At 36.4% G+C, this 24,898-nt stretch overlaps 10 protein-coding genes and 6 pseudogenes across 16 annotated transcripts, besides 2 other annotated features; 7 read left to right on the forward strand and 9 right to left on the reverse strand.

Moving 5' to 3' along the window:
• Positions 1 to 16,333: part of a mobile genetic element that runs on past the window's edge.
• On the forward strand, positions 2,517 to 4,456 carry TVAGG3_0341840 (annotated as a pseudogene). The gene has a single exon. A coding segment is annotated over exon 1 (1,940 nt).
• Positions 4,906 to 5,604, reverse strand: TVAGG3_0341850 (annotated as a pseudogene). The gene has a single exon. A coding segment is annotated over exon 1 (699 nt).
• Positions 5,637 to 6,220, reverse strand: TVAGG3_0341860 (annotated as a pseudogene). The gene has a single exon. A coding segment is annotated over exon 1 (584 nt).
• On the reverse strand, positions 6,244 to 6,522 carry TVAGG3_0341870 (uncharacterized protein; the record flags this gene model as incomplete). The annotated part of the gene is made up of 1 exon (XM_051230769.1): positions 6,244 to 6,522. One exon carries the CDS (start codon positions 6,520 to 6,522, stop codon positions 6,244 to 6,246), a length of 279 nt encoding a protein of 92 aa, XP_051100499.1.
• TVAGG3_0341880 (uncharacterized protein) lies at positions 7,287 to 7,883 on the forward strand (the record flags this gene model as incomplete). The annotated part of the gene is made up of 1 exon (XM_051230770.1): positions 7,287 to 7,883. The coding sequence occupies one exon, from the start codon at positions 7,287 to 7,289 to the stop codon at positions 7,881 to 7,883; it is 597 nt and encodes a 198-aa protein (XP_051100500.1).
• Positions 7,912 to 8,112, reverse strand: TVAGG3_0341890 (uncharacterized protein; the record flags this gene model as incomplete). Its single annotated transcript, XM_051230771.1, has 1 exon — positions 7,912 to 8,112. The coding sequence occupies one exon, from the start codon at positions 8,110 to 8,112 to the stop codon at positions 7,912 to 7,914; it is 201 nt and encodes a 66-aa protein (XP_051100501.1).
• TVAGG3_0341900 (organellar and viral DNA polymerase type B) lies at positions 8,514 to 9,002 on the forward strand (the record flags this gene model as incomplete). Its single annotated transcript, XM_051230772.1, has 1 exon — positions 8,514 to 9,002. A coding segment is annotated over one exon (489 nt), but the record flags the coding sequence as incomplete, so codon positions are not given.
• Positions 9,108 to 9,428, forward strand: TVAGG3_0341910 (organellar and viral DNA polymerase type B; the record flags this gene model as incomplete). Its single annotated transcript, XM_051230773.1, has 1 exon — positions 9,108 to 9,428. The coding sequence occupies one exon, from the start codon at positions 9,108 to 9,110 to the stop codon at positions 9,426 to 9,428; it is 321 nt and encodes a 106-aa protein (XP_051100503.1).
• On the reverse strand, positions 9,632 to 10,507 carry TVAGG3_0341920 (protein of unknown function, DUF4106 family; the record flags this gene model as incomplete). Its single annotated transcript, XM_001581246.1, has 1 exon — positions 9,632 to 10,507. The coding sequence occupies one exon, from the start codon at positions 10,505 to 10,507 to the stop codon at positions 9,632 to 9,634; it is 876 nt and encodes a 291-aa protein (XP_001581296.1).
• On the forward strand, positions 10,544 to 11,002 carry TVAGG3_0341930 (uncharacterized protein; the record flags this gene model as incomplete). The annotated part of the gene is made up of 1 exon (XM_001581245.1): positions 10,544 to 11,002. The coding sequence occupies one exon, from the start codon at positions 10,544 to 10,546 to the stop codon at positions 11,000 to 11,002; it is 459 nt and encodes a 152-aa protein (XP_001581295.1).
• Positions 11,019 to 11,438, reverse strand: TVAGG3_0341940 (protein of unknown function, DUF4108 family; the record flags this gene model as incomplete). The annotated part of the gene is made up of 1 exon (XM_001581244.1): positions 11,019 to 11,438. One exon carries the CDS (start codon positions 11,436 to 11,438, stop codon positions 11,019 to 11,021), a length of 420 nt encoding a protein of 139 aa, XP_001581294.1.
• TVAGG3_0341950 lies at positions 11,852 to 13,068 on the reverse strand (annotated as a pseudogene). Its single transcript has one exon. A coding segment is annotated over exon 1 (1,217 nt).
• TVAGG3_0341960 lies at positions 13,098 to 13,890 on the reverse strand (annotated as a pseudogene). The gene has a single exon. A coding segment is annotated over exon 1 (793 nt).
• Positions 16,334 to 17,528: 1,195 nt separating the features above from the next.
• Positions 17,529 to 18,690, reverse strand: TVAGG3_0341970 (annotated as a pseudogene). The gene has a single exon. A coding segment is annotated over exon 1 (1,162 nt).
• Positions 18,691 to 20,742: 2,052 nt separating this feature from the next.
• On the forward strand, positions 20,743 to 22,606 carry TVAGG3_0341980 (positive regulation of protein exit from endoplasmic reticulum; the record flags this gene model as incomplete). Its single annotated transcript, XM_001581243.1, has 1 exon — positions 20,909 to 22,564. The coding sequence occupies one exon, from the start codon at positions 20,909 to 20,911 to the stop codon at positions 22,562 to 22,564; it is 1,656 nt and encodes a 551-aa protein (XP_001581293.1).
• Positions 22,607 to 22,813: 207 nt separating this feature from the next.
• On the forward strand, positions 22,814 to 24,594 carry TVAGG3_0341990 (glycolytic process regulation protein; the record flags this gene model as incomplete). The annotated part of the gene is made up of 1 exon (XM_001581242.1): positions 23,010 to 24,572. The coding sequence occupies one exon, from the start codon at positions 23,010 to 23,012 to the stop codon at positions 24,570 to 24,572; it is 1,563 nt and encodes a 520-aa protein (XP_001581292.1).
• Positions 24,595 to 24,745: 151 nt separating this feature from the next.
• Positions 24,746 to 24,872: a mobile genetic element.
• Between the last annotated feature and the right edge of the window lie 26 nt (positions 24,873 to 24,898).

The following is a 24,898-nucleotide window of genomic DNA, read 5'->3' on the forward strand; positions in this document are numbered from 1 at the left end:
TAAATTGTTACTGGAGTAACACTGAGGTAGGAGGAAGCCATACACATCGCGTTTCAGGGTATACGCAAACAACGGGACAGAGTAAAGACTACATGCCACCTTACATGACAGTTTACGCATGGTATAGAAATGCTTAGTCGTCATTTTCAACTTCTTTAGCATATTCGTCAGGAGTTGTCTTATATTGTTAGGAACTGTCTTTGAAAGTATACCACCTTGAACTTTGACAAGTTTGAAACGAGGTCTGACAATAGTCGTTTTATCTTCTGCTTGCAGTCTGTACATTTTGCCATGTTTGCCTAAAACTTCATAAATTTCTCTTGTATACTTTCTTCTATTTTTACGAACACGAATGTGAGTACCTGTCGAGTTCCCATTGTTGTCATAGTCAATAGTATTTTCATATGGGTCGCGTTTAGGTTATTTCTATTTTTACTTTGTCACCTTTCTTAAGTTTGAAGCCTGGCATTCTTTCTTGTTTGTCTCTTTTGACTAAACTATTAATATATAGTCTTTCTCTAAGTCAGGTTGTTTTCATTTCTTCGGGGGAGTGGTTTCCCAACCTTTTTGTTTACGGCTATTGTAAATATTTAAAAACTTGTCTCATCTTTGCCATGGAGAAATGTCTATACTTTCGTCATATGACATTTCATCTACCTCGCCGCCTTGTGGTTGGTTTAAGTCTCTTAAGATTTTTATACAACTGTCAATGACACCAAAGCAGAATGGTTTTGGTCGACAATGAATATTGGTTTACATTTTTTGAACGCAGATAGTTTTAATATCGTCTGATTTGAAAGAACTTTCACAGTCAGATGTCAGTTTTGTTGGATGGTATTTGTCAACGAATATTGTCAAAGCAGTTTTCACATCTAAAATATTTTGGACTGTAATGGTATGGCTTCACAGTATCTTGTGTTTTGACCAACAAATATTAACCAGTATGGTGGTCCATCTTCTCTATACCTCGGAATGTTTTCCAAATATCCATAAACCAAGCATTTGTGTTGAACTAAAGATTTTATCATGAGTGCTTTCTTTGTCGCTTTAGAAACATAGGGGTCCTTGTTGGATTCGCATTTATCCTATAAAAATGGGTTTATTTGGCGCATTAGCAGGAGTTGCATCCAGATTTTGCCCGCAGTGGGAACAATAGCCAGAGGTGTATTTGGAGTTGAAGGAAGATTTTGAGTACATTAGGTATACTTAAAGAGAGAAGCACAACCTATTATACAAACTGTACAGAAAGGTTGGAGGTAGCACGAGATGCAACAAATCTTATTCCAAATCCTGAAACAAGAGGAAAAGTTCAAGGATGGATGGACAATGTAGGAAGACAAGCAGAGAAACTACTATAACAAAGCAAATGACTATAAACCAAGCAGCACTACATGGACCAAGGTGAAAGATTCTTTAACAGAGGATATAACCATGCACAACAATGGGTAAACAACAACCAACCTCAACCGCCTCAAACTTGGGGAATGTAAAGTTTTTTACTGAGATGAAATGAACAATACAGCATTGAGACAAATGGGTTCAAGATGGATTTGTCGACTTCCAGCAGTTACACAACCACGTGTTTGTCAAGTTCTTCCTATACCTCAGGAAGTTTTTTAGACCGACTTAAAAAACACCTAAAAACAACCATGTTGAAAAACAAACCAAACTAAAATTTTTTACTGAGATGAAAATGACCGAAGAAGTTGAAACGGTAGATTTGACACCACAAACAAAAAGTTCAGACCATTGTCAAAACCTGTCAAAGAACTTACAGATGAAGAGAAAAATTCAATAATAGAAAGTGCCAGGTCTGGAAATACAAAACCCTAACTATAAAGTCACTTTTCATAGAAATGGAACGGCTAGTACTCAAAAAAGAAACAGACTCTCACAAATAAAATATTGAAGTCTGAAGGAGCTTTCGAGACAACAGATGGAAGGTATTCTTCACTGACCAACAGTTCATTATAGAACAATCTCATTGACTTAGAGTCAAAATATTCTAAACTTTACAACAAACACAAAAAGTTGAAAGGAAAAACAAACAAATGGCATATGATATTTATGAAGATGTTGACGAACACAACCATACCTGCAAGTGAAGTAAAGTCAGGTGAACCAAAAAGTGACGAAAACCGATAGAAAAGAGTGAGCCAAAAACTGAAGATAAACCAAAACCAAAGGTTAGTTTCCAAACTAAACCAAGTCAACCTTCATTAGCTGGTATGGGTTGGCGTCAAAGACTTTTGGCAGCAGGCGGTTATGTAAAGTAAAGAAAAAAATATTTTTTTATTTTTATAGAAATGCCCCCATATAGAATGGATAGAAAATCTGCTAGAATAAAAGCAGAGTTAGAAAGATATGGTTGGAAAGTTTCAAAGAAGTTTAAATATAGGAAGGGAAGACCCATAAAAGTCTATGACAAATTGTCTGGTCTTCGCTATGAAATGGACTTGGAAACAGCACGCGCAAATTATCCAAACAGACTAGAGAGGTTAGAAGAAGAACGTCTTATGGACATGCCTTTCGATGTTAGTGAACCTCAAGTTGAAGGACACGACGGCTTTGCCAGATTCTACTGGAAACATGACGAACAATTGCATCCTTTGAGGAGGAAAAAAGGAAAAGGTGAAGACGCACATGCTCCCATGGAAAGAACAAGATATGCATATGAGAAGTATCGTGAAGTTAGAAGTAAAATTACATCTGGTCAAACCTTTACAGTAAACTTTGACGATGGAAAGAACAAAGAAGGCTTCATGGGTGTACTTGCTGCAATTCAAGATGGAAATAAGAAAGGATACAATCTCAGACTAACCGTAACAGATTTGGATGGTCACATTTACTATGCACATGGCAATGTCACAACAGCTGCAATGCTTCTTGACGCTTTCAAGACTACAAAGAGAGAACAAATGGTTGACTCCGACTCAGACATTTTGAATGCAATTGAAGGAATTGCAAGTGTCAAGTTCGAATGGTACCAACCTAACCCTCAAGCAGTCAGACAACATGCTGGATACTTCCCGTTCATAAATAAGTCTGACATTGACTTGACAAGGTATGGAATTTACAATTCAATTGAAACAATTGTCAATGAACCTTGCATTCTTACATGTCTCAGGAACTCTGGTCTTGTTACAGATGAGAAGATGAAGTATCTTGAGTCATGTGTGAAGACAAGGTACATTCTCAGAGGTCAATTGGCAAAAATTGCACCGTTGGCAAATGTCAATATCCGAGTCAACATACCTACAGCTAAAGGTTCTTCACATGACGACTATGTTGTTGACAAAGACTTACCATGGTTGAAGATTGTAATTGTCCACAACCACTTCATGTTGAACGAAAGTCTTACAAACCCATTGTTCGGAAAAGGCAAGTGCAACATTGTCAGAGCTGTAAACATTCTTTTCGAGAAAGGTTTGTTGGAACCAATTCCAGATGACAAGCTGACAGAAACTTTTGTACCAAAAGACGAAACAAACTTTTCATTGTTAGCAAGACCAAAAGTTGTTCCAGACAAAGTTATAGCACAAAAGAAGTACACTGTTCCAAAAGGAGTTGGATTGTTCGGATACCAACCTGAACCAGAAGAACTTCCAATGAGGTTGCAAGAACTTCAAGATGCTATAAACAAACTTCCATTGAGACATCCAATTGACGTCAAATTGTATTGGAGAGCATCTGAGTTAGGTCAGAAGGTTTTATATGAAACAGGTTGCTTCGACGATGTTTATGAGATAGCAGGCGAAGTTTCTCAGAAGATAAGAGACTCACTTGAATTTCCACGAACTGGACCCATTGGTTGCGACAAGTTCGACTCAAACGAAAAGATATACTATGTCGACCTTAACGCTGCATACATGAGGTTCGTCCATATATCCCGACTGGAATTCCAAACGAAGACGGTGAGTTCCCAGGAAGGAACTATACAGTTGGAAAAGTCATACAACAACTGTATGATATTAGGAAAGCTTCAAACCCCAAACTTGCAATGACACTCAAATTGCTTATGAATTCGACATGGGGATATTCCATTAAAAAACCTCAAAAGATGAAGAGTAAACACTATGAGAAGGTCGACAACTTTGTTGAAAGGTTCTCCCCTTTTGTTTTGAAACGAATTTACTCAAGGTCAAGGTGGCTTAGTAACCACAGTAAAACCTATTGTCGAACATTGGTCTTATCCTCAGTTCGCAAAAGCAGTCCTTGACAACTACAATGAGTTCTTCTCCGAGGTCAAATCGAAAGTTGTGGTTACTATGAGAACATCGATGCACTCATGACGAACGAAGAAGGATATAACAAACTCATTGAAATGGGAATGGTCGGTGAAAAGATGGGTCAATTCAAATTGGACAAAATTTTCACCGAAGTTCATGTCCTCTCCAAGCGTAAGTACTGGGGCATACTTGAAGACGGCACAGAAATAAAACATTGCATGAAGTAAAAAATTTTTATTCGAATTTGAATCGGACAGGTCGAGTTACACCATTCTTGGTCTCAAACTCATATATAACCTGTTTGTTGTATTTTCGTCGACTATGGCACGAGACACAAACATTGACCAAACGGACAAAAAGTGTCATTTCAGATGGTCACGCAGCCAATCGCATTCGAGCACTTCGAAGAAGCCTTACGTTCCAAGGGAGAGGGTGTCTGGTGCAAGGGAGGTCATGAGACTCTACGAGCAGTACATCCTCAATGCCTGGGAGGACAAATCGTCCTTGGATTGGCAATTCTACCAACTCCTCTGGGACGACCTCCTACGCAACTGGGATGACGAAAGAGTCCAATTCAGAGGTCGGGAACTAATTGTAAATTACCTTAATTTTAACTTATCCAAATAAACACCTAAATTTACTCGGGGTTTCCCCCTAAAATAAAATTTTTTTACTCTTAGAACCACTCGAGGTTCTCCTTACGGTTGTTGAGCTTGTCACCGTCAATGTGTCTGACCTTCGTCTTCTTGTTTGGATTTGGAACCCATTGAATTGCGACAAGCTTGCCCATGGAATTGAACCGTAATTCCGAAGGGTAAGGTTCAAGTGTCCCAAGTTGTTGAGGACTGGGGTAAGAACCTTGCCGTCTCCTTGTTGCGGATTTGGTATGGGTAGGGTTGGGAAATTTCGTAAGTGTCATCGGCAACAAGGGTTGCCCAAACTTCCTCTTCTTCGTGTTTCTCTTCTTCCTCTTCTTCCTCTTCCTCTTCTTCGTGTTTCTCTTCTTCCTCGACAATTCCTTCTTCAATTCTGTGTTCACGAAGTACGGTGTTGCATGTTCTGTCCTTTCCGAGTACCTTCCAGATGGCGTCTATCTCTTCGAAGAAACGGTAGATGAGTCTGGCAAGGTCTCGGTTCTCTCTCGTAAATGCGCAAGGTTTCCGTCAAATCTTCAGGCATTTCTCATTGGAAGCTTGGTTCATGAGGACATCGGCTTTGAGCTTGGTCATCTCTTCCATAAGACTACTTTGGAGAGTCTTAACGGTGTTTGTCAGATGAGCTTTCAAATTCAAAATTTGAATTTGAACTGGGCGCTTGTCTGGCAACATTGAAAGGACATCTGCCATTGTTTCGGCTTCGGTGCTTGTTCGGACATCGAAAAAATGAAGTGGTTTGAGAATGACGGTTTTACTTCAAAAAGCTTGTTATGACGGTTAAGTCATACAACAAGTTTAAAATAATATCTTGTTCTTCTTCTGAACGTTTGTTGTCTCTTCCGATAAAAGTTTCGAACATGAGAACCAAAAAACGTTTTTTGAGATTGCGGAAGAGTTCAGGCAAACGTTCATATTCTGGATATGTTGGGAGCAGTTCAAAACATCTGAGCTGACTTTCGGACAAAATTGGGACAATGTCAGAAAATTCATCTTTGGTCGGACTGCTTGAAGGTAAGTCCCTTACATGTAAGTAGCTCTGGTAAAGTCTTCTCATTTCTGCTAACTTTTGGAGTATAGCTTCGTAGTTTAGAAGTTTTAATTTTAATTGTCTTATTCCACTCTTTACTTCTAAACGGTAACTATCCATGAGGTCAAGAGTAGCTTTGGTAGCTTTAAGTGGAGCTATCTGTTCCTTGACTCTGCAATTTTGGTTGCAATTGTGGTTTGAGCTCCTTCAAGTTCGCCGTCTATGTCGTTCTCAACACCTTCAACCATAGCTTGAAACTCTTCATCGGTCCATTGAGATTGGTGTGGGACGAATTTAACTTGCTTCATTCAAAAAATGAAAAAAAATGTTTTTACTCAAAGCGTGCCATGTATATGGCTATAAGAAACTTACCAGAATTCTTCTTCTCATGAGTCTTCGGCAACTTGAGTGTTGTTGGAGTTGGGTCTGGAATTTCAATTCTCTCTCGAGCGCAACAACAGATGTCAGAATAACATTCCCCACTGTCCTTCTTGCCACCATAAACTGTGTATTGACCGAACTTGCATTTGCAGGAAGACCGGTCAATACAAGGTTCACAGTTGAAATAGTTGTACACAAACCTGTTGAGTACGAGTGTGAGTAAAAACATAAAAAAAAAAGTTAAAATGAGATGTTTACTGAACTGAATTGGTTGGATGTCGCCTTCTGAGGTTATGAAGAACGGCTGTCCAGAGTAGTGAAGTAGTGCTCTGAGAATTTGTGTAATTCGTGGAATTGGGCTCTCACGATATGGAAGTAGTATCCAAGGACGTTTCATGAAGAACTTCAAGAGGGCTTCTTTCTTCACATCCTTAATATCATCGAATGCAGTGCCTTCTGGAACTTGAATTGCAACACCTGTTTCAATTTCCAACTTTAAGACACTATTCTTGGACAACCAGAAGCCAATGGACTTGCTTGGTTTGCACTTGCTGAGATATTCCTTCACGGTTTCATTTACCTCAATTAGATAAATTGCTTCGTCTAAGGGGTCAAGCTCCATACTGAGTCAGTACAATATTGTACTTTTTCAAGACAATGTTGTACTTTTTCAAGACAATGTTGTACTTTTTCAAGACAATATGTACTTTTTCAGAACAATGTTGTACTTTTTCAGAACAATGTTGTATAAATTCAGTACAATGTCTCTCAAATTTGAGTACAGCTGTACTTTTTCAGAACAAGTCTTGAACTTTTTCAGAACAATGTTGTACTTTTTCAAGACAATGTTGTACTTTTTCAAGACAATGTTGTACTTTTTCAAGACAATGTTGTACTTTTTCAAGACAATGTTGTACTTTTTCAAGACAATGTTGTACTTTTTCAAGACAATATTATATTGTTTCAGAACAAAGACGGTTAAGACACAAACGAATGTCCGACGTCCCACCTACTGAACCCGTTCCACAGCCAGAGGAACCTAAAGCACCAGCCCCTGCACCTCAGCAACCTCAGTTCCAACAAGTACCTCAGTTCCAGCAAGTCCCTCCGTATTACTACCAATTTCCACCTCAATGTTACTACCCACCACAAGGCTTCCCGAACTACCCTCCTCAGCCTATGCCTTACTGCCCTAACCCTTGGATGTTCATGTCAAACCCTCCACCCCAATTCCAATTCCAATCTCAATCCAAGAGAGACCAAGAGTTCGAGGAAGGTCTGAACCGTTTACGCAAAGAGTATGCCACAGCCCCTATGGAAGATGACAGGCTTTCAGTCTCTTCCCTCAAATCGACCGATTCGACTCGTACCACAGATTCGGTTCGTGACCGTGAAGACTACCTCAAGCAGTCTGAGAGACTCTTCATCCTACAACCATTTACAGTTGGAGCTCTCAAGAACATGCGCAATTACGAAGGTCAGACACCAGCTGGAGACCGCAAAACAGACGTACTCGCAAGAGCAGTCCAACTGGTCAAGACAAAGACTGAGATAGTCGACTTCATTCTTGCAGCTTGCCCATACAAGTAAAAAAATAAACAATTACGAGTTAAACTTTTTACTCTTTCTTTTCTGAGTTGTTTAGAGCTGGTTTCTCTTGTAGAAACCTTTCGTACTCTTCCATGGTCATGTAATTGCGAATTTGGTACGCAATTCCAGGTTCGTTGTTTTTGAACCTTACGTATGTAACGCTTCCATCCTCCTCAGGGAAGTAAGCTGCTAACATCTGACCAAGTTTTCTCGGTGACTCGGAGCTCATAAAAATGTCACTTTTTAAATGTTAAGTTTTTAGTCTTATTTTACCCTTTGTTTACCCTTTGTTTGTCAAGGTAGTATTGGAGTGCAATTTCTCCAAATTCTCTGTGTCGGAGTTCTTCAGCATTTTCCAAGGTGTACCTGGAGAACTCAAAGAAGTTGTCAAGAAGATACTGCCATGCTGCTCTTCTGAGTTCGTCGGTATTTTGGAAGTGTTGCACCTTCGAGTCTTCGGACATGAAAAAATAACACTTTTTCAGCAAAAATATATTTTAGGTGAAGAGGTGAGATTTCACCTCTTTTCTCACCTCTTTTCTCACCCGTTGAATTTTCATGAATTTTCCCGAAATAAAAAATAAAGTTGGTTTTTTTAAAAAAATATTTTTTTATTTTTATTGTAAGAACATGTTAGCAACAACAGCACCAAACTCTTTAGTCATGAACCCAACATCTATGTTAGTAGAGATGAAAAGCTTCATTCCTTCTTCATATACTTTCGAAACAGAAATCCAGAAGATAAAGCAAGAACTTCTCCAAGGAGATTTAGATTGCACTGCAAAAGATGAAACAAATGAACAGTATCTTTATGAAATGCAGGACCTCATCGACCATCTACCTAAACTTCCTGAAATTCAGCAGCAAAAGCTCACTATTCCTGAATTCGATGAAATAGAAGTGAAACCAACTGACTCAGTAGAAATAAAGAAGTTCATACGAAAGGTAAACTATGAGTTTCTAGGATTTCATTGCAACCACAAAGTCATGGACAAAGATTGCGACATGGTATATAAGAACATCTCTGACATATATAAATCTGGGGAGTTTAAGACCTACGACAACTTTGTTTCGTTAGTTGCAAAATGTGTATGGCAGATAAGAGATAAAGATAAAAGAGGTAAAGTATGGAACGAACAGATAAGACCCGCTATGTTTGAGATGAAGAGAGCAATTGACGCCTTAGTTGTTTTAGCAGGTAAGGTTTCAGAATATAACGCAAAAATGAACCCGCAATGTTCAAAATGTAAAGCAGCAATGAGGAAATATAACTACTCCGTCAAAGAGATAGAACGTATGCGAAACGACTATGCTGACTTAAAGAAAGAAGTAGAGAAACCAGCAGAAGATAAAATGAACATGTTAGCATTTCTGAACAAAAACTATCCAACTGCTGACGATTTCCTTCTATCTGACGTCAAGAAGAAGTATAAAGAAACTTTCGGTATCGTTAAAACATTCGATGTACTGACAGAAGAAATAGAAGCTACGAAATTGTTTAGGATTTCAAATATACATCATACAATTCATGTAAAACGCTTATAAAATAACAGGTGAAAAAAGAGGTGAAAAAAGAGGTGAAATCTCACCTCTTCACCTAAAATATATTTTTATTGAAAAATGACCAAATTTCATGAAATTTCTCTAGACCGACTTTTACAGGGGTAGCCAAAACTCATGAAAATCGTGAAAAATAACAGAGTATTTTGACAACTTCAAACAAGTAGAGTAGATGAACTCTTTATTTTTCAAGCTTGACTTTTTACAATTTGAACTTTGTTCGCGTAGATGTGAATTCTGAAAGAAGTATGAGGGTCTTGTATGACTTTGTACTTCTCCCAGAGTTCATGTCTGTCAAACTTACCTGCCATGGACTCTTTCATAAGTTCCATGAAATCGTCTTCGGACAATCCAGGGAAAAGTATGATATCAGTAAGTATTCTTTTAACATCCTTACTTAAACTCTTTGCTGTCTGTACACAAATGACAACAGAGATGTTGAAGTGTCTGAGCTTTTTAAGAATTCGACACATATCTTGTTCTCTGTTCTTTAACAAAGGATGAGAGGCGAAATCATCTAAGATAAGAAGACATCTATGAGGGTAAGTCTTCCAATCGTAAGATTGCAATTTCTTCGAAATGTATTCTATCTCTTTCTGTTTGTTTCTGAAGTGTTTCTTCTCTAATATTCTCTGCATTTCCTCATTTGGGTCTTTAAACTTAGAATTGACATACTCATTTATAGCATTGTACTTCAAAACTCTTCTTTGGTACTTCTTTATCCAATCTAACAACTCAGTATCCTTTATACATACTAACTTAGACTTCTTTATAATATCTTTGAACGAATTGACGGTTTGGTCAAATTGACCAGAAGTACTACAAATAACAACTAACTCATAGAATGGGTTCTTCTCATCTAGTTCTTGTTGTTGTGCAGCCATTTTAAGATAAGTGAAAGTCTTACCCGACCCAGGCGGTGCAATTAGACCTGTTATACCATTCTGAGCAAATAAGAACTTGTCATGTATGGGTTTTATCTGAGCATTTTCTAACTTCCTCTTGTTCTTCTTCAAAACATTCTCAAATTTCTTGTCAATGTCAGCAAACTTTTTTTCTAACATATTTTTAGAAAAATTAAAATTTTTATCTTTTTGAAAATGTCTAGCGATTTCGCTATCTATATTCGAGACAAGCTTTTTGACTCTAAAACTTCTGTCGACCATAAAATCTTACATAGTGTAAACAAGAAAGGTGAATTTGTTCTAAAGTTCTGTTTCTGGGAATATGACAAGAACCATAAAACCTTAAGCAGAGAAGTCTTAAAATTTGTCAATGACAGACTTGTTGACAGAGATGACGCCGATTGGAAAGATGAAGTCCAACAAAAGTTCTTAGAATGCAAAGAAGACACATGCGCTGTTCTTGAAGATGAAATAGGAAACAGAATAGAAGAGCTATTAAAGGACAAAGAACTTTTACAGAAATATGGTTCTGAGAAGTTTGACATAACTCCACCAGAGAAGAAGAAGAAGAAGAGAGAAAAGAAAGAAAAGAAAGTAGAAGAAGAGAAAAAAGAACCTGAACCAGAGCCAGAGAAGGTGAGATATGACATGTAAAAATAAAATTTTATTTTTAGAACATTTCTGGGTCAATGTCAATGTTCTCTTCCTCTTTAGGAGCAAACACTGGCTTAGACTCTAAAATCTTTTTACCTAATTTACCTTGAACTTCAACTATCTTAGACTCATAATATTCATAGTCGTCTGCTTTCTTTGGTTCATAAGGTATAACAAGTTTGTATGCTTTACCTTCTTTAAGGTTTGAAAACCTTCTGTCAAAATTTTCTTTGACTGCTAACAAACCTTCTATGTCTAAGTCTTCAAATTTCGCACCATTTTTAGTCACAATAGCAAACTTAACGGGTTCGATGTTCCAAACTTTGTCATATGAAGACTTTTCAAAATGGTAGAAGTAAACATTCAAATATGTGAATGGGTCTAGTTCTTCTTTAAGTCCTGACATGTACTTGTTTACTGAAATATATTTCGTCATCTTTTCTTCAGAATAAAAAAATATTTTTTTAAAAATTTACTCAGAAAAATTATTTCTTTCTATATTTGCCATTCCGAACTTTGAAAAGATGTTTTATACCAGCATAGAATTTTTCTCTAGAGCTTGGTCTTATATCGTTTTCATGACAATATTTTCTATATTCTTCATATAAAGCCTTTTTTTCATACATTTCATAAGGACAATCTAACCAGAACAGCGCATATCCGTTATTTTGCTCCCATCCGCTTAAAACTCTTTTTGTCTCTTTGTTTCTGACTTCAAATGACTCACAACAGTGAATTTCATATTTCTCATCTAACAAACAAGTTTCCCAACGGTCTTCTCCAACAAACTCAGCGTACATTTCAAATAAAATAAAAATATATATTTTTTATAAAATTTACTCATAAAAATTATTTCTTTCTATATTTGCCATTCCGAACATCTAAAAGATTTTTGACATTTGCCAAGAATGTTCGTTTAGAAGCTGCCATATAACCATACTCTTGACAATACTGTTTATATGAATCGTACAATGACCTTTCATCTAAACACTCAAAGTTAGTCTCATCTATAAACAGTTCATATACACTCTTGTTTGCTTCTAACAATGTTTGTCTCTCTTCGGTATGTGGAATTTGTCTTGGATTGAAGTTAGAAATATCTAATGTCATGAAATATGAGAACAAGTGGTTGTAAAAGTTAGGTGTCAAAGTTTCTGCTAAGTCGTCAAAATATTCTGTATCTTGCATATGAGAATCTGACGTTCTGACAACTACATATCTTCTGTCAGAACTTTCTAACTTCATCGGAACAACATTTTTGAAACCATGATAAATTTGCAACATTTTCACAAACTCTTTGGTCTTTATATTTTCTTTCAACAACTCCAACTTTGTCTGTTATAAGACTCTTCAAAGCATCTGAGTTTAAAACCTTTGTTTATCTATACTTTGAAGTTCGTTACATACTATAAGTTTCATATTCTCTATTGAAGAGTTAAATTTACCGCAGATGTTTTCTAAGTTTGTCATATTCGGTTCGAATAACCTTCTAACAGTTTGCATAAGATATCTGTAAAGAAAGTGTTCTTACCTGTTCCTTGTTTTCCAATTATAATGAGAGCAGTTTCATTTTTAGCACTTGGATGTTGTAAGATGTTTGCAAACCAACATAAGATATACTCATAGACTCTTTCGTTTCCATTGCATATAATTTCTTTGACATGGTCTAACCAAGCTTCTATAACATTTTCTTTCCATTCTACTTGTTCGTATTTATATCCAGTGAAGATAGAATAGAAGTTTGGAGATGTGTATAGAACTTTATACCTCGAACTGAAAAATCTTCTAACTTTGACAATAAGATATCCCAAGCATCTAACATCTTCATCCAACTTGTACGACTTTTATTTTCTTAATTTCTGTCTACATTCTTGTTCTGAAACTATGGTTGCTCTTGGTTTGTTAAAGACAACATCCCATTCTTTCATGACATAACATTCTGGGGCAGAGTCGACATAAATGACTAAACGTTTCAAATTCTCGACTGCTTTGTTATAGTCTCTAAATGGACACATATTTCTGAACGCTTGGAAGTCATAAAAATCTGAAACGTCTATTCTGTACATTTTTATAAAAATAAAAAAAAATATTTTTTTTATTCTTGATTTGTTGTTGCATTTGTTGCATTTGTTCTTGAGCTATTTGTTGTTGAAGTTGTTCTTGTAGTACAATACTTTCACCAGTTGCATCTTCCAATTCGAAACTTTCTGCCGTCATTGACAAATACATAGGACATAAAAGTTTTACAGGAACAAAGTTTGCGTCAACTAAGGTTAAGTTTATGTTTGCTAAAGTGTTTGAGTTTACTAAAGCTGAAAACTCTGCATTCGAATGAACAATAGGCAAACCAGCAGAGAAAGTGTTGTTTATACGCATGAGTATCTTTTGGTCATAGTAGTTTCTGTCGACATTCGAATAGCACTTTGAACCTAAGTTTGAAACAATATATAAAATAGGTGTACTTAAAGTCAATGGAACAGACAAACCTTGTATGACACCTTTTCCTGTTATAGGAAACTGTTGGTAGTAAAAACCAGATATAAGTTTTGTATTATAGCTCATATCGTTTATACTAAACTCAGTCGGACATCCAAACATAATGAAACCTGCTCTAGTTGCAGCACATGTTACATCCGTCCTTAAAGTATTAAATAAGTCAACAAAACCTGTTGGTGGTATATCTGAGTAAGTATCTTCAAAGAAGTATTTTTTACCATTCACAACAATAAAATCTTCTGGTGTCAAAAGAGCAAAACAGGCTTTAGTCGTCATCGTGTTTAAGGTCAGTTTACAATATCGTCCTTGAGGACTTTGTAAGTTTGTTGTTATAGAATTATATGACTCAGGTTTTTAGTCGTAATAGTATAAACCACTATGTCTTCTGCCATTTACTTAGCAAGTAAATTTTAATGAAATGTTGTGGTCGTCAAATATTTTTATGACGTCTGGGAAACTATATTTTAAGTTCAACGTTTCACCTCCTTTCATAACGTATATCTTGTCAATGACATTATATGAAACACCACAGCAAGCAATGTCGGGTTCTATTTCTTTGATGTTTATATCGTCTGCCTCTGTCAAAAGTTTCAATAGTTCTTTCAAAACTTCATGAGGTGCGATGACATATGAGTTCACTTTTACAGGGTTTGTTCGACCAAGTTTAACATTATACCAAAGCTTGACAAATCTTCTCCTGAGTTTTAAGTTTGTCTTTAAGTTGTTGGTAGTCGTTTCGAATATCTGCAACAGAACTTAAGTCTCTGCTAACTTCAGGGTATGTTGGTTGTTCTTTTACAGGAACTATTGTTATACCATCTTCGTCTTCGTATGGTTTCCCCACTTCAACATCTCTTTCTTTGACATTGACAACAACACTTTGACTGTTTGTTTGAGTTGGTGAATTTAACTTCACATCTGCCACCGCCATTAAACCTTTTGAAACACTTACGCTTCTATTTTTCGGAAATGACATTTTACTTAGAATAAAAAGATGGACGTATTGAGTATCTCTTCGAATTGAAGCAAAACAAAGTTTATACACACAAACAATACAAGTTCATTGACAGATAGTTCTTTACACAAACAATGGAAAATGTTATAGAATAGCAGTCTTTGCTGAACCAAAATATTTTCATAAAGCAAAGAAAGTTGGTATAACGAATGGTGAAAGTTCTTGAAGCAGACAAAAATATAACAACAAAACTGACCGATATTTCTAAAGGTAAGTTTAATACAATATATGTCAAAACTGGCGTACTGTCAATATTTGACGGAAGAAGTCAGTTCAAGAACAACTTACTGACCTGCTGCCAAAATCTGCTCGATGGAAGCTGTCGTTATGCCAATCTGAGGAGCCCCAGCAGGTTTCATCGAACGAATCTTCAAAGAGCATCTTCCGTGAAAAGTGCTATTGGTTTTGTAAACTTCTTTGCTCTCATTCATCTGGACCGTCTCTGTCACCAGTATATATTTGAACTGTACCAACAGTTGAAATACCACCCATAAAGTCTTCTGAGTCAGCAAATGGAATGCCAAGCCAAAAGTTTGAACGGTCTCCATTTGTATATTGAGTTTTTGAGCTCCTGTATGAGTCCATACTTTCACATATGGCATAATAGAACTTTGCATTTCAGGGTTAATGTTGTTGTGAAGTTGTTGTTAAAGTTCATAGCATCTAATGTCAAGTTGTATGACCTCATATCCTCAACTGTAGAATATTCTTCTCTTGGATAGTATTTGCCATCTATGTTTATATGGTATTTAATACCAGGGTTGTAGAAACAAGAATAGTCATTTATAGTTCGTCTGAACAGTACAAACATAGTATCTGCATGTTTCATTGCAGTTGTTAAAGCAATATCTGTTCTTGCACCTGGGTCAGCACTTTGGTTTCCAACTTCACCTGCAAAGTCTTGACAGATATTTGGTGTATAGGGAACATAAGTGGAACTGCAATATATTTGGCAGCTAAAGCATTTGAAATATCTGGGTCCAACATATAGACTGCAAGTCTGCTTTCTATTCTCTTGCATTCAAATTTTTCGCATGTGAACTTAACTGGGTCCCAAGCATTCCAGCAGCATTGATAATAGTTTACTTCAGTGTTGAGTTTGAGAAACCAAAGTCTAAGTCAACTTTGTCTTTGCAAAATTCGGCGAATGACATTTTGATTTGCTCCCTTACGTCTGTAAGAGTGAATGGTCTTGTGTTGGTGCAATGACTAAGTTATTTTTGCTTGGAGTAAGTTCGATAGAAATTTTTCCTGCCCAGTTTGGCAAGTATCTTAAAAACCTGAAGATGAGGAAAGATGACAAAGGAACTCTAAGTTTCATTTTACTTTGGTTACTGCTGCTGCAGTTGTCCAGAAAGGTTAACATAAACTCCTGAACGTTAGGGTCAAGTCTTCTTATTTTCTCAATAGTTGCATACTGGTCTGTTTGTTCTCTAGCTTGTGGTTGTACTGAGTTTCTCAAAGCGAACCATTCATAGTTTGCCCATGTTACTGTTTGAACTAAGTCAGAGTTAAATATATCTTATATCCCATGAAAACTTCTGGAGCATATTGGTATCCGACATAGAAAATTCCATTGCAACCTTTCTTGTCAGACAACTTGGCAGAAGGTTTATTTCAATGTCTTGTTCCACGTATAAGAAAGAGTTGTCAATAGAAATTATATGAAACCTGTCGCAAGCAATATCTACTGTTGTTGAAGAACCTTCTCCAAACTCACCTACGTTTCCATAAGAAACAGCAGTTGTATATTCGTAAGTTCCAGGAACTATTTCTGACCTTCTAATGGCATTGTTCGCATTCGTATACCATTCGGAAACATTTCCATTCATAGCATCCAAAACTGTTGGCGTTATATTCTGAGCGGCGTACATTTCATATGAGTAAAAATATAGAATAGTTGGATTTATATGTCATAATAGAACCCACTCCGACCAAGCTTTACTTTCTTCCTGACTGAGTTTTTAACTCTTCTTTTTCCTTCATTGCCCTCTGCTTGAAGTTGTTGCATCTTTGCATTATGTTCATCTAGTATGTTGCAAATTTCCCATGTCCTTTTTGCCTTTTGGCTCTGGTCGCCCATCTCAGGTAACCTATATCCTAGAAAGAGTTTGTCATAGTCTGTATTTGAGTCTGCGTATTGTTTGCATGACTCTTTCCTGAGTTTCGGTTCAAGCTCTTCAAACAGTGCCTGTCCATATGAATAAGCTCTTTCCAAATATATGTTTTTGTAGCCATTCTGGTTTTCTTTCCATGTTACCAACTATTCTTTTGTGAATGGGAAAGCTTTTACCCAATCTTTCAGTCTTGCGTCGTTTATTTCTGTAGTTGGTTTTATTTTGTCAAGGAACATGTTTTTCAATACTAACATTTCATTTGGTACTGTCCATTTGAGTTTTCTTAAATATTCATCCCTTCTCGTTCATTGTCTGCAAAGTAAGTTTTTATGACATTTTTGTAAACTTTCGTTTGCAAGGTCATGTACAATAGGTTCTCTTCCTTCTCTCCCTAACTTTCTTTCTAAACTCTTCACCAAATATACCATCTCTATGTTCTGTGTAGTTCTTTGAGATAAATGTTCTAGAACGTCAGTGTTATATTTCCATCAGCCATGTTCATTTCATACTGGTCCAAAATATCTGCATGTTTCATATCTTTCAATGGCATTAAAGCCGCGCTGAAAATACCAGCTATATCTGGTTCACCATTGACTTCCATTGCGTCTACAACTTCTTGGAATTTGGTTGTAAGTTTATGAACCACCTATCCGTTAGCTTTATGACCCCATCTCATTGTAGTTCCATCGTCTGCAGAAACAAAAGTAGGTTTGTTTCCATCTTTTAGGTTCTGAATGAACTTTAAAACAATGTTTCATTTCTATATGTTTTCTTGAAATTTAACCTTTTATTCTTTCACCGAGTTCATCCGAAGATTGAACGTTAAATGCTCGTAAGAAAAAGGGTTGTTGTATTTGTGTACATTTTTTTTCAGTTCTTCCATTCTATGTGAATTATTTCATCTGCTGTTGGAGTCTTTTGTATGTCGGCAAACATTTTTCGATATTCTTCTACTATGTCAGCCGAATTTTTTTTAGACTCTGGAAATATTCCATATTCTCCGCATACTCTTGTTGAGGGTCAAGATTTTTCGGCTGTTCCAAATCTTCATCTAGTTCTGTGAAGTTAGTTTCCAAAGGAAGGACTTGTTCGTTTCCTTCAGGCTCTTCTAGCTGTTGTTGCTGAACTATTTCTTCCATGTCTGGTTGTATCTGAACTTTCTTCCTGTGAGTTTCTTGTACCTCATCTGCTGGCATTTCATATATTCCGAGACCGTTTTAACAATTTCCCTATCTACGTCATCCGCATTCATAAGCTTTTGTTCTTTCGTTCCGTCTCTATTTTTTACGCGTTTCATGACGAAAGTTGAATTGTCATTTAGCTCTGACATCAAATATCTCGGAGTAAAATTCATCCATTCATTTGGATGATATGCTATTAAATTCATATCCCTTAGCGAGCTTGTATTTTCCAGGTTTGAGATTATATCCGTTTTGGTGCTGAGCCATAAAGCTAAATAGGTTCGGGTCAGTATTTCCATCCTTGAACTTTCTAATAGCTTCTTTATATCTGTCACTAAAGTCAACAGTATCTGGGAAACCACACTCTTCTTTAAGCATTTTTAAGAATTCTTGGTTTCCTTGTTCTCTACTTCTTTTATGTCCTTGCTCTGTTTGTTTGTGCCTGGTTGTGCTGTTGTGAGAGTGGTTGTTGTGCTGGTTGTGTGGTTGTGTGCTGGTTTGGAGTGGTTGTTGTTGCGTTGTTGTGTGGTTGTTGTGTTGGTTGTTGTGTGGTTGTTGTGTTGGTTGTTGTGTTGGTTGTTGTGTTGGTTTTGGTGCATGCCTGTGTCTGTGTCCATGTGACGATGTAAATGTTCTAGGTAGTCCTGGTGCAGGTGCTTCTCTTGGAGGGTTTGGTGGTATATAAGTTCCACCAGCTGGCACATATGTTCCATCTGCAGCGTAATGTCCTATCTGACTTTTCGTTTTTAAGAAAGCATTTACTAGGTCTGTTTTGGTCTGTTGTAACTCTTTTTCTTGACTTTTCACAACAGTTGCTCTAACGGCGTCATAGGCACTTTGAACTGCCTGTCTCGTTGCTGCATCTGTTATTTTCGTCATATTTTGTGCTACTTCTTTTTAACTCTTTGTCGAAACCTTCAGACTTCAGTTTCTTTCCAGATGAGAAGTCGTTCACTAGTTTCACCTTACTATGAAGAGCTTCGAAGGCGTTCTTAAAGTCAGCATTCATTAAAGCTTCATTTGAACTGTCTTCATCCGCTTGTATTTTTGTCCTTATTGACCCTATAAGCTGGGCTGCTTTAGCGTTGGCTTGGGCATCTAACCAGTCATTGTTAGCTTTTATATATTCCGCGCTTTTCATTGCCTTTTGCATAGCCGCGTCGTTATTTTTACTTTCTTGTGCTAAGTTTTCATACTGTACGGTTTGGTTTTGCAACTGTAAAAGTTTTTCTGCCTTTACATTTGCTTCAACTTCTTTTTTATACTCATCGCTATCCATATGTCTTCAGGGCTTTTTGTTTTATCTCTTCATCTTTCAGTACTTTATATTGAGTAGTATGGTTTTTCAAATTTATAACATCTTGTTCCATTTTTGCTACTTCTGCTGCTTTTTTCTGACACTTTTTTCGCATATTCCTCTGTACTTAGTTCTTTCAGTTGTTCTTCTTTCTTCTTTTCTCTACGTTTAACTCATTGAGTTTCTTTGTGTGTCTGTCATATTCTAGTTTCTTTTCGTTTTTCACTTTTTGTTTCTGTATGTCTATGTTTGACTTTTTGACATCTGTTATTTGATTTTGAGTGAACTCAAATTCATTTGACTTTGAGGGTTATAAGCTGTTTCCGTCTGCAGCTCCACCATAGCCTGCCATTTTCGCTAAAAGTGCCGCTCTTAAACCTCCACTCTGTGCACCAATAACTCGGTTTAAAAGCATAGGGTTGCTTGACATTTGTTGCAACATAGTGGGGTCATTCAGCATTTGTTGTTGCAACTGTTGTTGTGGTGTCAGTCTTACTATTGGATGTTTCAATGCTCTCTTCCTCTTACGTATATTCTTACGTAGCTTACGTGGCATTTTAAGTGAAGTTAAAAAGCGGTTTTTGACAGATGTTTTATTGTGACTTCTTCGTAAAGACTTTGTTGAGATTTCTTCGTAAATGAGTGTAAATGACCCAAAAATATATTTTAGGGTAGAAGGGTATATCTACCCCGTTTTCTACCCTCTTTTCTACCCTCTTGAATTTTCATGAATTTCTTCGTAAAGACTTTGTTGAGACTTCTTCGTAAAGACTTTGTTAAGACTTCTTCGTAAAGACTTTGTTGAGACTTCTTCGTAAAGACTTTGTTGAGACTTCTTCGTAAAGACTTTGTTGAGACTTCTTCGTAAAGACTTTGTCAAGACTTCATCGTAAAGACTTTGTTGAGATTTCTTCGTAAATGACCCTAGTAGTATATTTTTGGTGTAAATTTCATGAAAATTCAAGAGGGTAGAAAAGAGGGTAGAAAACGGGGTAGATATACCCTTCTACCCTAAAATATATTTTTGGTGTAAATTTCATGAAAATTCAAGAGGGTAGAAATGAGGGTAGAAAACGGGGTAGATATACCCTTCTACCCTAAAATATATTTTTGTCTGATTTTACGAAGAAGTCTTGACAAAACATTTACGAAGAAGTCTTGACAAAACATTTACGAAGAAGTCTTGACAAAACATGAAAACATATATAATTTGTGAAAAGCTCCTGGAAGACCTCCGAATAAAAACTTCATTTATGTGGGCTAGAGGGCGCAACGCGCCTGGAAGCCCTCCGAATAAAAACTTCATTTATACTAAACATCTTCAGGGCTAGAAGGCACGAAGTGCCTGGAAGCCCCACTACCTTTTTTTTTTTTTTTTTTCCGGACATTTTGAAATCTTTGTAAGGATCTTGTTTGGAGAAATAAGGGCCAGGGTCTCCAAATTTCAAAATATTGCCTTTTCCATTTTTGTTTTGGAATTTTGTAATCTGTTAGATAGTGAAATTAGCTGATATAGTTATAAAAAGTCTGAATTATGGGTCTGTCTCACAAATCTGACATAGCATCTGAAGAATTTTAGGTAAAAATCAATGCTACCTCACTTTTCAGGCTTTATCCATATATAGTTGCTTATGATTTAATTAAAGGCGACTATATAAAGTTTCTTTCTATCGGCGCGCAGAGCACCTAAAAACGGTTCGATTTATTTTTGAGCAGAGAAAAAAAAAGTTAAAAAATTCCATGTTTTCACTGTTTCTTCGAAATGCTTTTTGTAATTCTGTAAGTATTAGTATAGATTCGATGTTTAGTCCACGTAGTTCCATTCCATTGAATCCGAATGACTATATTTTGATATGTGATGCAAAAATAAACGAACTCAAGAATAGGAAATTAGGAGAAATCATTACTGGTGGAAGAATAGGCTATATCGATCACAATGTTTCATGTTCCGATCATAAACCAGTAACATTAACATGTAAAAAACAGATTTCAGAGCAAGATTTCAATAAAATTACAAAAGCTCTCGAAAACGAATACAGATTATCATTTTCAGTTGCCGGATTTCCAGTTGCTTCTTATTCTCACAATGAATTTCGTTATCGTGGAATTCCATTTGGCTACAAAGATGGACCTGATGTTTTACTTAGAACGAAATATATTTTTAATGTTGCATGCGAGACGAAGCATCCAGGACATGCAATGCAATTCGATTCTTTAACAGAAACAGATTCTTATCAAATCATAAAACCAGGGTCTACTGCTAATTTCCAGTTTGTTATTTCTTCAAAAACAGCAGATACTGGATTATCATCTTTGAATAGAGACCCAGATTACGCAATTAGCAAGAGAAATTCAAGATTATATCTTTTACTTTCATTTTTAATTACGGCTGTTACATTGGGATCTTCTATTTACATTTACATCCAAAACAGAGTATCAGATAGCGATAATACGCATACTCTTGAAATGGACCTTGAATCCGAAACTAATTTCGAAGAAATAGGTTGGAGATTACTTCATGGAGATATATTTAGAAGTCCTCCGCATCCAATTCTTTTGTCTTCTTTTGTTGGAGTCGGATTTGATATTTTATTAACAGTTTTCTTCGTTTTCGTATGCTCAGGACTCGGATTCTTCGAAATAGTTTCATTTTCTACCTTTGTTGAACCATTTATCCTTATATTTTTCTTAATTACTCCAATTTCTGGATTTTTATCGACGAAACTCTTCAAAACAATCAGCCGTCAGTACTGGAAACGCAATCTTCTTACATCGGGCTTACTCGCTACTGGATTCTTCTGTTCTCTTTACCTTATTTTGCAAATAAAATTTATGGGAAACAAATCTCCAGCGTCAGTCCCCATAAAATACATTCTGAAAGTATCCTTCATGCTCATGATAGGCTGTTTCTTCTTCCATTTCTTCGGATCCGTCCCTGCTCTCAAAGGAACTCCATTTGAGTTTCCAACAGCTATAAATCAGCTTCCAAGACACATTCCTCAGCAGCCATTCACATCATCTATGTTCATGATGATGCTCTGCGGTGGTGTACAGCCATTTATTATCATTGCATTAGATTTTCATTTAATTCTCGAGTCATTGTGGACAGGATTGTCATTTTTCGATTGCTGGGGGCATGCATCCATCTCTGTTATCCTTGCTTTGTTTACATCTGTTGGTGTTTCCATTCTTTCTGTTTACATTTCTGTTTCTAATGAAGATTACAGATGGTGGTGGAGAGCTTTCATGACTCCTGCGGCCAGTGGATTATTCTTGTTCGGATATTCCATGTTTTACGTGTTGTTTACCGTTAGACCTTTGTTTGGCGGATTAATTCCGTATTTGATTCAATCTGCGATGATGGCATTCGTAGCATCACTTGCAATGGGATGTGCTGGATTCATTGGATCTTTCATCTTCATTTGTGCGTTGTACAAAGCGCTCAAAATGGAGTAAATTTATAAATTTCTTTTTCTTGTTAAATAAATAACAAATAAATTATATCTAAAATGTTTTGTTATTAACTTATGATGTTTGTAAGTGCATTCATAAAAGTTCATTATCATATTTCATAAGAAATATTGAAAACATTTACAAAAATATGAAAATATCTTCTTCAAATGAAGATAATCGTCTGAGTAATGATAAATATGCATTTGTTGCTATACTTTACTAACTTAATAGCATCAAATTTGGAATAGAGGAATAATTTTGATCTCATTTTGACTACTTTCTTATGTAAAAAGTGTTTATTTTTGTATCTATATCCTATGTTTTAAAATATTGGATTGCATAAAGTGGAACCAATAAATTTCAATTCACCCCCTGTAAATTCGTTAGAGGGCGAAATTTATTCTTCATATTTGTCTGCAGAATCATGACGGAACAAGACGTGAAAAATATGCAGACGGAGCATAATGAAGAAGCTAATAATAAATCTGGAACAAACAATCCAGGTCAACCATCAGAAAAAAGTTTTAATTTAGATATACTCCAAAATCCAGTAGTTCCGGCAACCAACGGACCCCAAGTACAGAAAGTCATAGTTAAGCATCACCAACCTGTTTCAAAAGTAATTTGCCGTAAAATTTCAGAGCCATCTAAATTATTTGATAATAAGCATACTACTGAATCATCAAATAGCGGCATAAATATATCTATAGTTGATACTCTGCTCAATACACATGTTTCTAGGCCAAAATCCGTTGATGTTTATCAAGATCCAAAAACAAATTTACCTTCACAACCGGCAACAGCACAAAATAACTCCCTAGCTGCTCTTCTACAGCCAAGCCAGCAGCGTCCTATGCAGATTATTCGTGTCCCTCGCCAAAGTTCTTCGTCAAAAAAGAAAGATGGCGAAAGAGTTGCAAGACAAGAGGCCAAACTCATTACTATTATAGACAACAAACCTCATATATCCGATGTTGGCTCTTTACTTCAGCATCCATCCACTCAAATTCCAAGTCAACCTCAAATCATCGTAAAAACAGCTCCAAAAATACCAACAGCCTCGGTCTTTTTCAATCAGAACGTCATTAAAGTACAGCCACCACCAATCGAAGCCAAGCCAGCTTGTCTTTACCCAGTTTTACCTTCTGCAACAGATGTTCAACTTTTAATTGATGCAGTAGACCTAGAAATCAAAGAATTGGAAGCTAAAATGGACGAATTAGTTACTGAACGGACTCTTGGAATGATTTCTCTACCAGATTTTTCAGATAGTGGCAAAAACGTCAAAATTCTTGATTTCCATAACGTCATTCATTCGAAAGACATCAGCCAATCAGTTATAGAAGGTAGCAGACGAATTGCTGAGCAATCTCATTCCAAATTCAAAATGCCAGTGAAAACAAACAAATTTGGCCACATTTCACACCTCCCTCATTACAAGGATGAAATGGAAAACCAAGAATCAGTCATGGAAACAATGATGCAAGTTCTTTGTCAAAAAATTGTAAAAAGTGACACAAAAATGAAACAATTGACCCACGAATATATCGAGAGGCGCAAGCTTTGGGAAGAGTCCAACGAGCTGCTTGATTTGTACCATAAAGATCTCCACGCGTCCATTGATGAATGGCCACCAGAATTTGCTCTTTCCTTTATAAAACCAACCGACCAAACAGTGACACAATTCTGCGGAAAAGACCAGATTATGTATCTCGATGACGAAGAGAAGGAGAGCTATCTTTACTATAACGAAAACTCCTTCGTTGAAGATCCAGTGAAGGAACACGAGAGATACAAGAAAAGAATATCATGGAGTGAATCTGAGAAACAGACATTTCTAGAAAAATATTACCAGCATCCAAGAGATTTCAAGAAAATTGCGCAGGCACTGCCTCTTAAGTCTATAAAGGAAGTAATAGAGTACTACAACATTTACAGGATAAAACTGAATCTAAAAGCTGCTGATGTCGCTGGAAGAAAGAGAGGAAGAAAAAGAATTTTAGTTGAATAAAAAAATTGCGTTTATTTGTGTGTTTGTTGTATGATAAATAATTAGAGATTTTTTTCTAAATGAGAATAAGTGGTTCTTGTTGGAAGCTGCTGAAAAGACTTTATAAGGTGGTCATTCATAAACAGCCGCATAAGACTTATTCCTAATGTGATCGAAAATAGACGTCCAGTTTTTTAAGGCCGCACTTACGTCTATCTAACTTTAATTCAAATTTTTGACAACTGACGCGAAGCGTCGTTGCAAATTAAACTTAAGCATCTGAATCGAATGTCATATCATAAGAGAGTAAGTGCACCCTTAAAAATGGATAATTTTCATCTTTTGAT

Source organism: Trichomonas vaginalis, chromosome V, assembly GCF_026262505.1.
Source record: "Trichomonas vaginalis G3 chromosome V, whole genome shotgun sequence".
NCBI lineage: Eukaryota > Parabasalia > Trichomonadida > Trichomonadidae > Trichomonas > Trichomonas vaginalis.